At 36.6% G+C, this 16186-nt stretch overlaps 1 protein-coding gene across 1 annotated transcript in view; it reads right to left on the bottom strand.

Annotated features, from left to right (window-relative positions):
- LOC104276700 (A disintegrin and metalloproteinase with thrombospondin motifs 19-like) overlaps positions 1-16186 on the bottom strand; it is a gene marked incomplete at both ends in the record, with an annotated part of 92620 nt that overhangs the window by 36257 nt on the left and 40177 nt on the right. The window contains one exon of the mRNA XM_009873115.1: positions 8490-8533. Coding sequence (XP_009871417.1) covers positions 8490-8533 — 44 coding nt within the window. The remainder of the gene's footprint in view (positions 1-8489; positions 8534-16186) is intronic.

Below are 16186 nucleotides of genomic sequence, written 5' to 3'. Positions count from 1 at the left end.
ACTTTGCTGAGATTTCAACATACGTTAAGAACAATCACAGGATGTCACTTAAATGAGAAAGAGCACAACTGAGTGTATCTGAACTAGACTGTGCAACAGGAATTAGACACGGGTCTGAATGGTTGTAATAGCATTATAATGTAGGAAAAATAAAAGCTAACCTCAGAGATCCTTCAAGACAACCACAGTATCTGAAAAAAGTTACTCCTGTGGACATTCCAACTGGACACAAGAAGAAATTCTCACAGTAAGAAAAATCAGCAGTTGGAATAACAACCTCTGGGAAGTAGGATTCCCCAGCTTTGGACACTTTCAATATTTGGCTGGACAGGGTGCTGGCCCATCTTACCTAGACCATGCATTTGCCAAGAAAGGTTGGACCAGGTGATCCTGGAGGTCCCTTGCCAACCTGGTATTCTATGATTGTAAACTCCTGAAACTGGACATAAACATGAAAATTAACTTTTTAGTCTTCCTAAACAAATTATTTCCTAGGAAGATTGTTAACACATACTTAGCAAGAAAGCAGTAACTGAATTCTGTATGAAAAGCAAAACAGATTTTTTTTTTTCACATTCACCTCTCTAAACACATTAGCTAACTACTTCAAAGTAAACCAAAGTAAAATAAAGAAAGGAATTGCCTGAAGCAATAAGTCCTTGATCAATTGTTTAAGGAAGAAAATACTCGGTTTTTAAGTACAGTAAGTGGTTGGTAATTAAAAGTAAGGTCAGTGATTGTGAAACTGCCATCAAGAGTCCATTCAGAGAGATTTATTCTGTGCTACGCTACTACTGTTGGGATTAATTAAGCTTTAAGCAGTTAAACTAAAACACTGGAAAATAAAACAGTCTAATATGTTGCAACCTAGTTATTTTGTGCCTGAGTTACAGCACATCTTGAAAACAAAGGTTCACCTGTCTTGGTGTGAAAACCTAGCTCTCTGGTCTCACTGGAGTGGTGTCATTTAATCCAACCCAGTAAAACAAGGGGCAAAACAAAATGGTACTTCATCTTTAGAGTTTTGCTGGAACCAAGAAACTTAATAATTTTAAAAACTGAATTTAATATATCTAGAAGAGCAATAAAGTTGAGGTTTACAATAGCAGATGTCTGGATTTGATGACCAAGCACATGTATTGTAGTCCTACATTCTTCTGCCTTCCTGAGAAACTGCACCAAGCATGCACAACTCATTTGACATTTTATGATGTGTGACGTAGACTAAATTACATTTATTTTCTTTTGTTTTTTTTAAATTTATTGTAATTCACATTTAATTAAGTTCTGCTTTTCTCACCAACAAAAGCAAGTTTTACTCTGTAGACTGTAGAAGTCAAAACTTTCCTGATGATTTAAAAAATGCATTAAAGGCATTTGTATATTAGACATATTGCACTAACAGATAGATATCAACTTCTAGGTAACTTTTACTTTTCTACACTTCTAAATAGTTTAGATTAGTACATTGGTTCTATACTCCATCCTTTGTAGAAGAAGTCCTAGCCCACCCCTTACTTTCAGCCTTATCTGTCTTGTGGAGAAACCTGTTCCAAAAATGTATGCTAAAGTTAGGAAGTACTGCAAACAACAGGCACCAGGGGTTATGAATTCCTGTTTGCCTTGACTGATCAGAAATCTCCCTTGTTCCTTGCAACTGTTGGAAAACGTCAACAGTATCAATTTGCCAGTGCATTTCTTGCACAATTGTACCTCAAAAGAAAAGGAACAAACAAAAACCCACCTCTTTCTAACACAAACAACATAGCTCTTGTTAGTATCCTCTGGAAAGACAGATAAATGCTGCAGGATCCAGTTCTGATGGCGGGATTACCTGGAAGAATGGGGACCGACTTCCCCTGCTTCTTTATCCCAGTTAAACCAAACATGCCTGCTGAGAATACAGTGGCAGCACCTCTTCCCTCCTTCTTCTGCAGAAACACAATGCAGGGTCCAGTAATCCCGTCCTGTCTGGCGACATGAATTGTGAGAGAAGCAGGAAGACTAACCCTGCCTACAGGGCTTACAACTCAAGGGCTCCTGTTCTGCAACACACAGGTGCTTGAAGTAGCCTTTTGAACGAGGAGCATCAAGTGCCCACAGGAGTTCAGTCACAGAGGCACACGGCTCGGCAAGAGATGGTTCACCCTGCTCCTCAAGCAAACTGTTACCATCACTCCCCCAGCTAGCTAGGCTAAGGGCAGCTTCACAAGACTACAGCAGAGCAACTTTCTGTACAAGAGGAGGGACGACAAATGGATACAGATGAGGAAGCACAAAGAAACAGAGTTCTCTAGTTACTTCTGCAGTGCTGCTGTCTGTGTTTTGGGCAACCTCTTTGGCTACTTGTTCATTGGTAACAGGCCCTCAGCATTCAGCTTCAATATTTCCAGTACTAACCTCCACTGGAAAATGACAGCCTGCTCAATTCCCTGTTTCTGTTCTATCTTTTAATGCATAGGGCTGGACTAAACCTTTGTACCTGAGGTCAAGTTTTGGAGGAAAAGACTACACCCTTTGCATAAAAGATCTACAGCTTTCACATTAGAAAAGTAGATAAATCTATCTTTGGCATTTTGCTAAGTTGGATGGAAGATGTGTTCCTTCACTTTGTTTTGTGGTATTTGTTGTGTAGATGTTTGTCTGATTCCTTAACAGTCACAAGTAGTATCCATGCTATTCAGATCCTTTGCAATGCAATGTAGAGCTGATGGAACCGCAATTTCCTGCTATAGTTTTTATCTCTGCAACACTAGCTGCTATGAAAGTTAGAAATGTATAACCTACTATATTTGTACCATACCCCTAAAGCAATCTGAAGAGTTTTTAAGGGAGTTCTGTTTAGAGATAAGCATTTTACTGGAACAGCACATTTTTGGGAAACAATGTTCTTAAAACTGATGTTTTAACTGAAAAATGCTATCTGAAGTTACAGTATTAAATGTTACATTATCAGGTTTTAAAAATAATTTAATTTTGTTAAGGAAACCCTGCTCTTTTGTGGTAAGATTCAAAATACTGTTTGAAAACAGTGTTTAATTGCCTTCTGTCCAGGTGACTGCAATCAGAACATTGCACTTACACTCCTCTGAGATTAATGAAATGCTGGAAACCTGTCTTCCACAAAACATCAGAAAAGCTATATTTACTATTACTGCAACATCCTATTGCTCATAAATTTCAGCTAGGACTAAGAATATGTTTGTGCACTAAGGAAATGTGTTGATGCAGAACAACACAGGTGTGTCAGTTGGAGATGTATTTAAAATAAAAGAAGCCTCACCCTGCTGCAGTAAAAAGACAACATTGAAGCAATCAGCTGAAGTCACTCTAAGGCAAAAATTAATTTTCAAAATTATTCAGAATTCTGACATATTAGGTCAAACGCAACTCAATTTGAACATACCGAGAAAATTTCTGACCTTTCTTTGACAGACATATTTTTATAACTGAGTGCGGTAAAAGGCTTACAGTAACTGAATCTGGAAATACTACTTTTTTGGGGGTTTCCATTTTGTTGCAATCACTGTTGCTAGAATATTTTACTAGCTATCATATTTTTTTTCTAAATATTAACTATGGTCGTAACATTTTACAGACCACATGTTCTATACCTGCAGACTTTTGACAAGGAATGAGAGAAGTTATTACTGGAAGAATGAGATATCATAAGTCACTGGATAATACAAGGGTTCAGGTGCTTAGTGTCTGCTATCTGGAATGTCCTCTCTTCAATAGGGAATTAAAAAAAAATCAACTACCATCAGGAACTACAATTAATATTCACTATAGAATACTATTACTAAAGCAACAGCTTTCAAATAGTAGAATATTCTATTTTTTGGTGTCACACAATCACAGAATCACAGAATTGTTGGAGATGCAAGGGATCTCTAGAGATCATCTAGTCCAACCCCCCCACTAAAGCAGGATTTCCTAGAGCACATCACACAGGATTGCATTCAGACAGGTTCTGAAAGTCTCAAAAGACGGAGACTCCACAACCTCCCCAGGCAGCCTGTGCCAGTGCTCTGCTACTCTCAAGGGAAAGAAGTTCTTCCTCCTATCTAGATGAATGGAACTTCCTGCGTTCAATGAATCTTCTTGTGTCTGCAAGTTATTTTCAAATTCTGCACATTCTTTAAGGATAAATTTGCTTGGAACTTTACAACTTACAGTGATACGGCAGCACACTAACATCTCAGATTTTCTTAAAAGACACACTGCAGGTGCTAGAAACAGAGACAATGAAATAGGCTGAACAGAGGGGAAGAACATGCTGAGTTCTCTTCCTGATTCTCTCACTTGTTAATTCATCAATTTTGTGCAGGTTATTCAGCCTGCCAGTATTTCCAAGCCACAGAAATTATGCTCATTCCTATGCCTTTTAAAAACCATTTCTGAGATGATACTGCTGTGGGAATAACACTATGCATCCATCCCTGAACACTTCCAGAGCATCAGAAGCTCTCAAGCACCCTGTTAGAACCTACCCAACAATCTTACCTACAGCTTTGATGCAAATTGTGAGCTGCATGGAAGCTACAAACAGAATTTTGCAGCTAGTTAAGTAAGCAGTCACGATTTCTACTGAACACAACTGTATGTTTGTGCTAAGACTTGCTGAGTCGTTTTGCTGGCACAGAGAAAGACTGGACAAAGAGGCAGAGCGATGCTAAAACAAGACAGTGAGTAACCTCCAAGCAGGGCAGTTCCAGAAAGGATGCAGCCTCCCTTAGAAGGTCATTCCCTCAGTTCCTGAAGATTAACTAGGCTCCAAACTGATGCCAACACAAGATGGGCATCATTTTACAATCTGTCTGTGCCTGTAACATTTGACACTAACAACTCTGTATTATAATGTTTCCACAGAAGACATTAGCTAGCAGCAAACAACAAATGCAGTCCAGAAGAAGGATTTCTCAGAGATTCAAAATCTTATTTGCTGCAGTAGAAAAGTAGACAAAGGAAGGGAAATTCAAATTTGTGTACACTTGCTTCAAGAAATGATCTTTCTGTGTTTATTTATCTGCCAAGTCTTTGAAAAGAGTGAGAAAATACCTGTCGATTACCATCTGCTGGTACAAAGGTTTGCACAGCAACCCGCAAGTTACCTTATACATTACTCTTTTCAGTTTCTTATATATAATAATGCCAGAAGTTGCATGCACAAGAATAATATAGCATATATTAGCACCCAGTATACGCTACATGCTTATTCTTTGAGTACAGACTTAATTTTCTGAAAACTGACAACTGAATTACTTCAATTTTTCATAAAATCCTTGAGACATCTACACTCATAACTTCACTTGTCCATGGCAAAAGAAAAAGTACAACACTCTAAATCACCAGAAGTTTAAAAGATAGTCTCCTCTGACTAACCTAACAAAACCTATTTGGAGGACAGAAATGCTATGATCCCAAAAAATCAGTTGTCTTCCTAAGAAAACGGATTGTGGACAATTACAGATCTGAACAATTTTTTTTAATTAGCTAAAATAAATTTAATCTGTATATAATTATACATAGTATTATTTCACTCCTAGACAAACCTTCCTTTTTAATCATAGTATGTTCTGAATGATGATACAGTAAAGCAGGGTCTGAAACCTCTCCTTAAGCTAGAAGAGTTGTAAGAACCAGTAGCGGAGCAACAGTATCTCACTTCTGTGTAGGAATAGGAGGCATGGAACATACACGTAAGCAGAACAGCATAGGAAAAAAAAAATAGCGCTGCAGCAGAAAGCTCAAGAACACTTGGGTCTGGTTGACTTTGAGCCTAAAACAACTGACTTGTAGTTCTCCACCCAGAGAGAATTTGACAGGGGCTATGACAATTGACAACACTGAAATCAGGTTTGCTTAGCTGAAATCAGTTGACCTCAGCTGACTGATACCACGTGAGAATCTAGCTTACTGTGTTAGAGAAATGTGAGATTAGTCAAGGAAGGCATTAACTTGAGTTATTGTGGATCTACATTCTGAAGTAAGAAAGTAGCTCCACAACCTCCCTGGCTACAGTAGAGCTTTCCAAACACTTCTAGTATAATACTTGGTATAACTCTGGAAAATGTAAAATGTCATTCTGCTTGCTAAACTGCAATAAACTTTGGAAAACTGCATAAAATTCCAGAACTAATACTTCTATTTTCACCTACTATGAGGTATAAAGTGTTAATACTTTTGCTTCATCACCAGGATAGCCAGAACTTTTCTTCCTGATTAAGAATGCAACAATCTGACAAACATACCAAAAAATGTTTTCTATCATTATGGAAAGAAACTCTTACATTTGCCCACCTTAAATGCCTTTGTGAAGGAATATTTGGAAGACTGGCACCATATAGTTTGTTTTAAAAAAGAAAATAGAATTACGTTTTTCCAGGGAGTTTTTACATAGTTTTGATTTTGAGCAATTTTTTTTTGTTTTGGTTAACAGAGTTCTTGGTTAAAAGTTACCTTTAAACTATCAAATCTTCATATAAATCACTCTTTTATTTTGAAACAATTAAAAAGTACTAAATGAAGAGTGTATAAACTCTGTACTTTGAGTGGAACAAGACAGAAGTACAGTATTTGCCACCTAAAACCATGAAAACTTGGTCTGTATAATAGAAGAGTGGCACTTACTCCATCTGGCTTAAGTGGATGCTCACAACCAGGCTGAAAACTGTGAGTCTTGGCATTTAACAAATAAACAATAAATCTAGTACTTGTCTCTTCAGTATCTATCACTGGGAAAAACTATGATCCAATGTGACAACATTTTCCAATAATGAAGTTCATCCTCTAAATGTTCTTTTCTCATGACTTTCATTTCTGGATTGCATTAATGCCACAACGATCACCTTGACTGCCTCACAAAAAAGCACAGCTAGGTTAATACTGCACAGAGAATTCCCTTATTCCACTCCAAAAGACATAAAAAAGTCTGTATTGCGGTGTAATTCTTCTGGGATTTTTTGGGGCGGAAGGAGGGGCAATCTCTTTACAGCTGGGAATTGTACAGTCAAACTACAATAGAATTTCTGCTTTCTTCAGCAAATTCTATAATTCACAGCATGTTAAACATCCCTGGGCTATGCTGTCTCCTTTTGCCTATAAATGTGTTGCATGAAGATCAAACTGCTCTTCCTTACCTTTCAACGAACTTTTCTTCAAGATCTAATCTAAGATTAAAAAACACCATTTAAGTTTTTCTAGAGAAATCAAAATTACAGGAAGAGAGGTTGAAATGAAACCACCATTTACTTACACGTACTTTCAGAAATTTTGCATAGTAGCCTGCAATCCTAAAAATATTGACATAACAAATCCATGTCAGTAAGACCATTTAAAAATTTTTTTCAAGAGAAATTACAAACTTTTCCCTTGGTTTTGAACACTGTTCCTTAGATAGCTCACAGATGATGCTCAACAAAAGCTTCAGTAAGGCATAACTGTCCTCAGGAGCACCAGACCCCCTGTGGCCCCAGAGAAAGTCGGGGTAAAGGAGGAGATTGCCCTGGTTGAGAAGGACTGGGTTAGGGATCAGTTTGAACACTTGAACATCCATATCTGTGGGCCCTGATGGGATGCACCCACGGGTGCTGAGGGAGCTGGCGGAAGTCATTGCTAGGCCACTCTCCATCGTCTTTGGTAAGTTGTGGGCAACAGAAGAGATCTCTGAGGACTGGAGGAAAGCCAATGTCACTCCATTCTTCAAAAACAGCAGGAAGGAGGACCCAGGTAACTACAGACTGGTCAGCCTCACCTCCATCCCTGGAAAGGTGATGGAACATCTTATCCTTGGTGCTGTCTCTAGGCATATCAAGGATAAGAGGGTCACCAGGAGCAGTCAGTATGGCTTTGCCAAGGGGAAGTCATGTTTGACCAATGCGATAGCCTTTTATGAAGATGTAACCAGGGGGATACATGAGGACAGTGCAGAGGATGTGGTTTATCTGAATTTCAGTAAAGCATTTGACACCATCTCCCACAGCATCCTCACAGCTAAACAGAGGAAGTGTGGTCTGGATAATGATGCCTTGCACAGCAGTTCAGAATCTGTATTTTTCTGCAGTTCCAAAGTTCATAAATGCTGTTATATTCTCATGAAAGCTTCTTTTAAATATCATAGACATGTTCTCAAAGATAAATCTACTGCATAAAGAAAGAATCATAAACACATTTATTTAGTCTCATATTCTGCATTAAGAATATTGCAACAATTTTGAATTATGCTGTCAATGAGTTTAAAGAGAAGATGTTTGAAAAGTTAACTCTATGAATAAGATGGAAATATTGTACTTAATCATATTATTTTGCCTGAAGCATATAAAATCTAGCAAGGTATTACTGGCATTTGAGCTGTATTTTGTATTTTAGTGAGTTATAGCTATCCATCACAGACACCACTTTCATCTTTTACCTTCACATCTCTATTTATCTCCCACTTATTTTATGAAGTGGTTTATACACACAGTCTCTTACGTTTATTTACTTACCAACAGTATCACATGGCTCGTCTTTATGTACACAGAAATCCTTCCTAGAATTGAGGATGGAAAAGAAAAATGTTAAGCAAGCCAAGTTATGAGAGTAGTCACAACTGTGTGACCTATTTACAAATACTTTATATGGTTCAATGAAAAAATACAGAACAACATTATCTCAGCAAAGAGCGTATGTAAGCAAAGGCCAGGGCTATCCAGAACACTTCAACTTCAGTTTATTGTCAGAACAGTTTTAAGAGTAGTCAGATGACAAAACATGTATTATACATTTAAATTACATTGTAGCTAATTTCTTCCACCCCACCCCCATGTAAGCATTTTAAAATTTAACAAATCTAAAGTTAGTCTTTTTTTCATTTGAAATGGAAATATCTTCCGTGCTTCATATCAGGTCCAAAGGCAGCACTGTAATCCAGCACTTAGATCAGAGATAGAGTAAGAAAAATTTTGTCTCAAAAAAAGGTCAATGGTTAAAATGACTAATAGGAATAAATTCTGGAGACACATTTCTGCTAGGTCATCCAATTGTAGTAGTGTGATATTTACAAACTAACTCACTGGGAGAAAACTGTCCTATTTCCAACACAGATTTTAGGCCAGCCAAAGGTCTCTAAACAAGACTGCTCAATTGCATGAAGTAAAATAAATATTTGACCTCCGTGCTAAATAACATCTGCTTGGGATTCATTTTAATCTCATACCTATTTTACCTGTTCTCAGAGATACATAACATAGTTATCAGAAGAGCAAAGGAAAAATACTTTTTCTGGAGTGTGTATAACTCATGCTAAATTTTTTTATTTTAAATAAAAATAGGGCTGGTGAGGTAGGCAGGAACAAAATGCAGGAATTGTTTGGTGCTTGAGATCAGAGAGCAGACTAGTGATACTTATAATTTTTACAAATGTAACTACTACAAGAGGTTTTTTGTTTGTTTGTTTATTTCCCACAGACTATTCCCTCAGAGTGATTTAGACCCAAAAGCACTCTCAAAAGGCTGGCAAATTCTGGCCACACAGCCAGAGATATGAGGTTATACAGCTTTTGATTCTCCAGGCATCACTCACAGATAATCACAGAGCAGAAAAACAGAACAAAAGTGCTAAAAATAATATCTTGTGAATAAACTGATAAAGAAACTCTGGAAATCGACTTACAAGAGCACTGGAAATTGATCCAATGGTGGTGAATAAGAAGCTATAATCTGATACAGAAGGAAGCTATTTTATTTTTTCAAACCTGCAATAAATTGTATTAATGCACTGGGTTGTTATACAATTCTTTGTTTTGTGCTGGGTGACACAAAGGACTTATTGTCTTGTTCAGTAACATGACAAATCGATTAGAAATATGGGACTTGTGGTGAAGCAACAGAACATGTGGAAAGACAATCTAAGGACATAGATTGTCTTCCATGCACATTCACACAACTGCCATAAATATCAACAATAAATAAAAAAAAGCGCATACCGTTGAATGTAAAAGAACACCATCTAACATTTCAAAGTTGCCTACATCCAAGAAGTTTCTGCTTATGTAATAGCCTTGTTCTCATATACTTAAGGATAACTTTCTGATTTGTTTTTTCTTTTTGGCCAACTCTGACTACGGCTATGCTACGCATCCAGAGTTTCATTATGAGACTTGGGGGAAACAGCATTGCTATGATTTGGCAAGAGGGAAGTCCAATAAACCATTCTTACTTCCTGATTTACATTGAAAGAATGTAATACCTCCTTTAATTTCCAGGAATACAAATGCATTACATACATTTGAGACTAGGCTCCTTAGTAAAGATTTACAGCTCTAGCTAGACCTACCAACGACTCTCACAGAAATCGTTCTCTAATTCTCACATGGTAACTTAAATATTCCATCATATTATAACTACATTCCTGCATGTGTATATAACATACATACACCTCTACACTTTAAACACACATACAGAATTGGCATACTGAAGCTACACAAAACAGAAGAGTGGATACAGACTCTTCGAAGTAAGAGGAGGTATAAAATAGAGCAATACAGCACACTACAAAGCTCTTGGGAAGGCCAATGAGATTATTTCCCTTTCTTCTTTTCCTCCTTTCTCATTGCAAAATAGGGCAAAGAAACTAGCATTGCCATGGATATATATAGAAACTTTTGTGGCACAAGTTATTAACTGAATCTAACACTGAAAGCAAGACATTGGTTAAAGCACTCTAAAGTCCTCTTCTAAGCAGTATCCAGCACACAACTTCCACGATTCTAAACAGTTATGCTACAGGCACATGAAAGGGAAAACAGGTCATTACTCAAGTGACAGAAAAGAGAAGCTTTTCTGAGATTTAGGACTGATTTCTGAGCTTCAGCAAGTTGGCTAGCCCTAGAAAATAATTCTGAGCAAGAACAGGTAATTCATTGTTTCAAAAAAATTTTATTTAGTTAATACACTTTTTAACCAACTACATACAGCATTATGAAGAGCCTTCACAGTAAACAAAGACTAAATATCCAATTTCTAAATACAAAGTATCTCACACTCCCTTCGTTAAAATAAATCCTCATGTACAGGATAGAACTGATAGATGGGATGTACAACGGAAGACATCAAGAACAGTAGAGGAAGACTAAAGAGGAATTCAGACTGATTTTTTATGAACAGTTTGCACCAATTTGTCATTTTAGATAAATTTAACACTTGTTTTAAGCACACTAGTCAAAAGATCTATTTCTTGTCCAAGTCAGTGTATCATTTCCTCCTTCTATAAGCTAGATTGGAGAAAAGAATAAACAGAAGAGGCAAGACAATGGATTTTACCAGTCTACTAAACGCTCCTTCTGGCTTTCACTCTAATTACAATTTACTAACGGAGTTCTCTAATGTTCATAATTTTGAAAAAAAGGTTTGAAACTGCAGCCTAACTCCTGCTGTTGTAATTGATTCTCTAGGATGTATCTGAGACATACTGTCCAAGCAACAAGCTTTCTCAAATCAGGTTTTTGAAAGAACAGGTGCAGTTAGTGGCCCTCATGGAAAATAACATTATTATCACACTGCAGGTGCGACCATTTGTGCCACACAAAGTGAGTAACGACAACACTGCTGATATTCTTGTGTCTTCACGTAATAGGACATTCTGAAATTGTTCCCACATATAAACTAAGCCCATACATACAAACTAATAAATGCACTTAAAAAATAAATTAAATTAAAATTAATTTTGGAGTGAATGAACCACAAAATAAATTACACATTTACTATTTGCTTGGGAATTTAAACAGACAGACAATGTTACCACTGTAAATGTTATTTCAGAAACTTCTTAATATTTTGAGGGTAAACCTCAAATGCACCAGTATGCACTCAACAGTGCATTTTAGTAAATTTGGAAATACTATATTTAAATATTTTTAAAAGTGAACGTATAACTTGACCTCTGTAAAGCTGAACTGAGACTAAGAAGGATAATATAAATAGGCCTTCTTCTGAAGTTCATGTTTCAGTCAAACTAAAAAATAGCAGCTCAGATGGGTAAGTGAACTAATAACTGAATTGAACGTGTAGCTAAGAGATACAGAAAAGTTAGGAAGCCAGCAAAGGTGGTTTTGAATGGAGTCTAACAGAATCTAGGCGCAGCATTAGCATTAAACGATGATCTGGAAGAAAATAAAGTGAAGTTTGAAAATTAATGAATTCTTGTAGAATACAAATAGGCGTGAAGACAAATCAATTTATAAAGATGATTCATCTGAGAAGCTTTTATTTTAACGTAGCCAAAACTGGACTCCCAAACTTGATCAGATGGAGAAACAGCATGACAACAACAAAGAGAAACGAGCATTTGAAAACAGGCAGGAGGAGTTAACAGCACTCAAATAAAGGTGCAAGAAAATATCAGACATGGCAGCAGTATAATCATTCACACACTACTGTGTCCAATTTTCGTGCTTATGCTTCAAAAAACAATTTTGAAAATAGGAAAATGTCTGGAAAGATTTAAGAGAATGATTACATGTCTGAAAAACAGACTTAAAAACCTCTCAGAATTAATTTAAGAGAAAGATTAATTGTGATATGAGCATAATTTGCATAGGGAGGAGCTTATTAACACCTCTTCAGCAGCAAAGAGTGAAGAGATCAATGGCTGAGAACTAAAATAACAAAATTTAGAAATAAGACACAGCTGTCCATTCTGAAAGCAACTATAGCAATGGTCTACTTCAGAACACAGTTAATCCTTTCTTTTAAATCTCTATCTCTGTTTCTCTCTAGCTTTCTTATTCTCCAGAAAAATAAAATGTAAAAATAACTAACCAAAGGTAATGTTATAGTCTTGCACTAGATAATCAGTGATTTAAAATTCATTTTAGGTCCACGTAATGCTATGTAGCATATCTGTATGAGTGAACAGGAACATTAAGTATCCTGAGTACTAAAGCTCAAAAGAACAACCTGACAGAAACCGGTAAATTCATGCAGACTTTTCTCATGTATGTTATTACAAGCATTATCATTTCACAAACACCTCGAACCTGGAGAACTAAAAAACAAAACCAAAATAAACAGCATGTGAAGGCTTAAAATTAGCGGGATTTTTAAAAGATGCCTTTGATTTTAAAGTATGTTTTTTTCACATTTCCATGCTTCCTTCTGCATCTACAATGTGATTAGTAAATAACTAATGGTAGGGACATATGAAAATCTCAGTAACTCCTTCGATGTCTGCTGTGGATGTCAAAGGAAATGCAGCAACCACTGTTAAATATTGCAAAAATATCAAGAGTTGAAAGTACTGAAATTAGAGTGATGAAAGAATACCACTACAAAGACAAAATCAAGAGTAACTTAATCTCTCACCATGACCTTTGCAACACTAATTTTTCTGGAGCTGAATTTCACAGGAAGTTTAAAGAGAGCAGTAGCAGCTTAATAACCCAATCTCCATCCTGTTACATTTAAAAAATTTTGGACTGCTAGACACTGCAACCTTTTTGGGTGACCCCATAACGTTAGTTTCTGTGCAGGGGTCACTAACAGTCCTCCACCTCCAACTTTCTCGAGGAGTTATTTTCGTTCAAACCATCACCATCAGAAAGGCAGTAAAAGGTAAAGTCAGAAAAAGAGCTGTACTTCTTGTGTGTGTTGGAAGGTAAGAGCAATACTTAAATGCTTGGCCAAGCTTTAGGGAGAGTTCTGGGAGGGCTGGAAAGACTGAAAATGAAACAATATTTAGTAAATCTATGTGCTGTTTATGCAACCATCTACTTCTACAGAAAGAGGCACTGTTTCAATTATATATCACTCAGAGCAGAGTTTCAGATACTACATATCAATACGAATAAAGAACCAAAGTACACCATGAACACGGAATATCACTGTCTATGTGATGAATATTAGAATCATAGGTCTATTTTCTATAGAATACAGAACTTGATTTTTAATTTTTTTTATTATTTTCGTATTTATATGTTTTTCTAAAATTCACTGTGACACAAATTGACTTATGCACTGGAAAAGCAGTATGATAAATAATTTTTAAGAGAAGGTAGATTCTGTCTCATTCTTTTATCTTTTCTTTTTTTTTCTTTTGTACACACTTTTAAGCTTTATTACCTGGGCAATATAAGAACTTAAGCATTGTCATAGAATAACTGTGGATGGCAGGGCCTTTACTTGCCTTACTATCAGTTACACAATTCAAGTCAAAAAATCTACGCAGATAGAAGCTGGTAATATCATCTCAGTCACCACCAACATCGAGACGTATCTCTGTGTATTTGCACTCCTTAACTTAAAATGCAAGAAGGATGTGGATGCATCATAGTATATTTTTTCCTCAGATACTTGCTGATACGTGTATCTCTAAAGTTAATAGTTCAAATTTATAACTGTGAATCAGTTTTATCAAGAGAGTCCTTAAAATAATTTCTGTCTTAAATTTCATTCTCCTCATAATTTACATCTCAGCAGCTTATTTTCTCAATACACTATTCAACTTTTTCCTTCTGCCTACCTTTTACTTTATGGCACCATATTTTAAAAAGAATATTACTTCACCAGGATAAGCAAATTTAAAGGGAAACTAAACAAAACTCACATGCTGAAATAAGACTGCAGTGAAGTGAAATGAACAAACTTGTAGCAGATTCATATGTATCATTACAGACTATTTGGGCAGGAGAGAAAGTTGCGGGGAGAAGTCAGTTTGGCTTTCTGCTTCATATATATATAACTAATGCAAAAATAAGTCTTGAAAAGTACCTTTTCCATGAAAAGACTATTATGGCTCTTTGTTGAATAACAGTGTCTATTAGACACACATTATGCCCTTTGTAGTTAGGCATTACAAATTAGCTCTGCAGAACACACAGTACTTCATTTCCAGCTCTTTTGGTCACTAGACACATGGCATGTGAAAGCACAAGAAAGCTTTTTCAAAGCACTTTTGCTGCTCTATTACCATGCGAGACAAAAAAACAAAAAGACGTGGGTAAGTTTCAGAAGGTCTGTCACAGAATGTATTAGATAACCAAAATTTCACATTTTTACTTGAAAGATACCGAGCTGTTGGTGTTCATCTGTCTAAACAAAATTATTTCTCTCAATAAAGCAGGTTTGCTGCCCAAAGGTATTTGGAAGTTGTGACAAAGGAGCTTGTTCTGTGTTTGCAAAACAGAATGAGACACTGAATTAACAAAACACACAAGTGGAGCCACACATGGAGTTGGCTATACCATAAACCTGATGATGTGCAGAGGGAGCCTGGATTAGCAAAACATTCCCACAGTCAGTAAACCACACTACTATAATTTATTAGCGGCTAAAGCAGCTCTGAGATGGGAGGCAGTATAGTCTAGAAAATAATAAAAATGAAAAAATAAAAATGCCAGAAGAAAAGATATTTAAAGTCTGATTCCGGCACTGACTTACTATTTGACATCCAAACAATCATTTCCCTGCTCTTTACTTCAATTTCCTTAACACTGATCAGAGATTTACTCCAAAAAAACATATTAAAAACTGTCAGGTAGAAAATTGTAAGCAATGCAAATCAAAATTTCATTATTACAAAACACATCAGAAAAGTGTGTCTTAACATAAAATTAGACTTTCCAACTGCTTTTTTACCATTTATAAATGTTGCATAAAATTCAAAAATCTCCATGGCCAGACACACTGGCAGCTGAAGACATCTCCAATCCACTGTCTGTTGATTACTTAACTAACACCTCGCTTGCATGAGTTCAGAACTCTTCTGCCTCAGTTCAGAACTCTTCTGCCTCTTCCCATAAAGGTCAGTTAAGCTGAAGACGAAATAATGAGAGGAAAGAGGTGTTTCACAATTTATTCTGTAGTATCTTACTATGTGTGAGATTTATCTCACAAGCTAAATAATGCAGCCCTAGACTCATTCTCCTGGGCAGAGATGCAGGCTTGAAGGGTTCAATGCTCCCTCAAGCTGCTGCTGCTGATGCAGATAGAGCTGATGCCGCCACTCTCTCAAATAAGAGACACAGGGGATGGATGAGAGGTCACTCTGCAACTCCGTATTTTTAGCATCCAAGCAGTATGGAATTGCTTGATTACCCTTGGACAGTCACAAAGTACAACTAGATGGAAGAAGTCCTATTCCCCTTTACATACACTCATAACCCAATGCCATGTATGATACTCACTCATCCTTTATGCCTTGGCCCAA

Source organism: Apaloderma vittatum, unplaced genomic scaffold, assembly GCF_000703405.1.
Source record: "Apaloderma vittatum isolate BGI_N311 unplaced genomic scaffold, ASM70340v1 scaffold3760, whole genome shotgun sequence".
NCBI lineage: Eukaryota > Metazoa > Chordata > Aves > Trogoniformes > Trogonidae > Apaloderma > Apaloderma vittatum.
The sequence above is the reverse complement of the archived record's forward strand: the minus strand, read 5'-3'. Positions and strand labels throughout refer to the sequence as shown.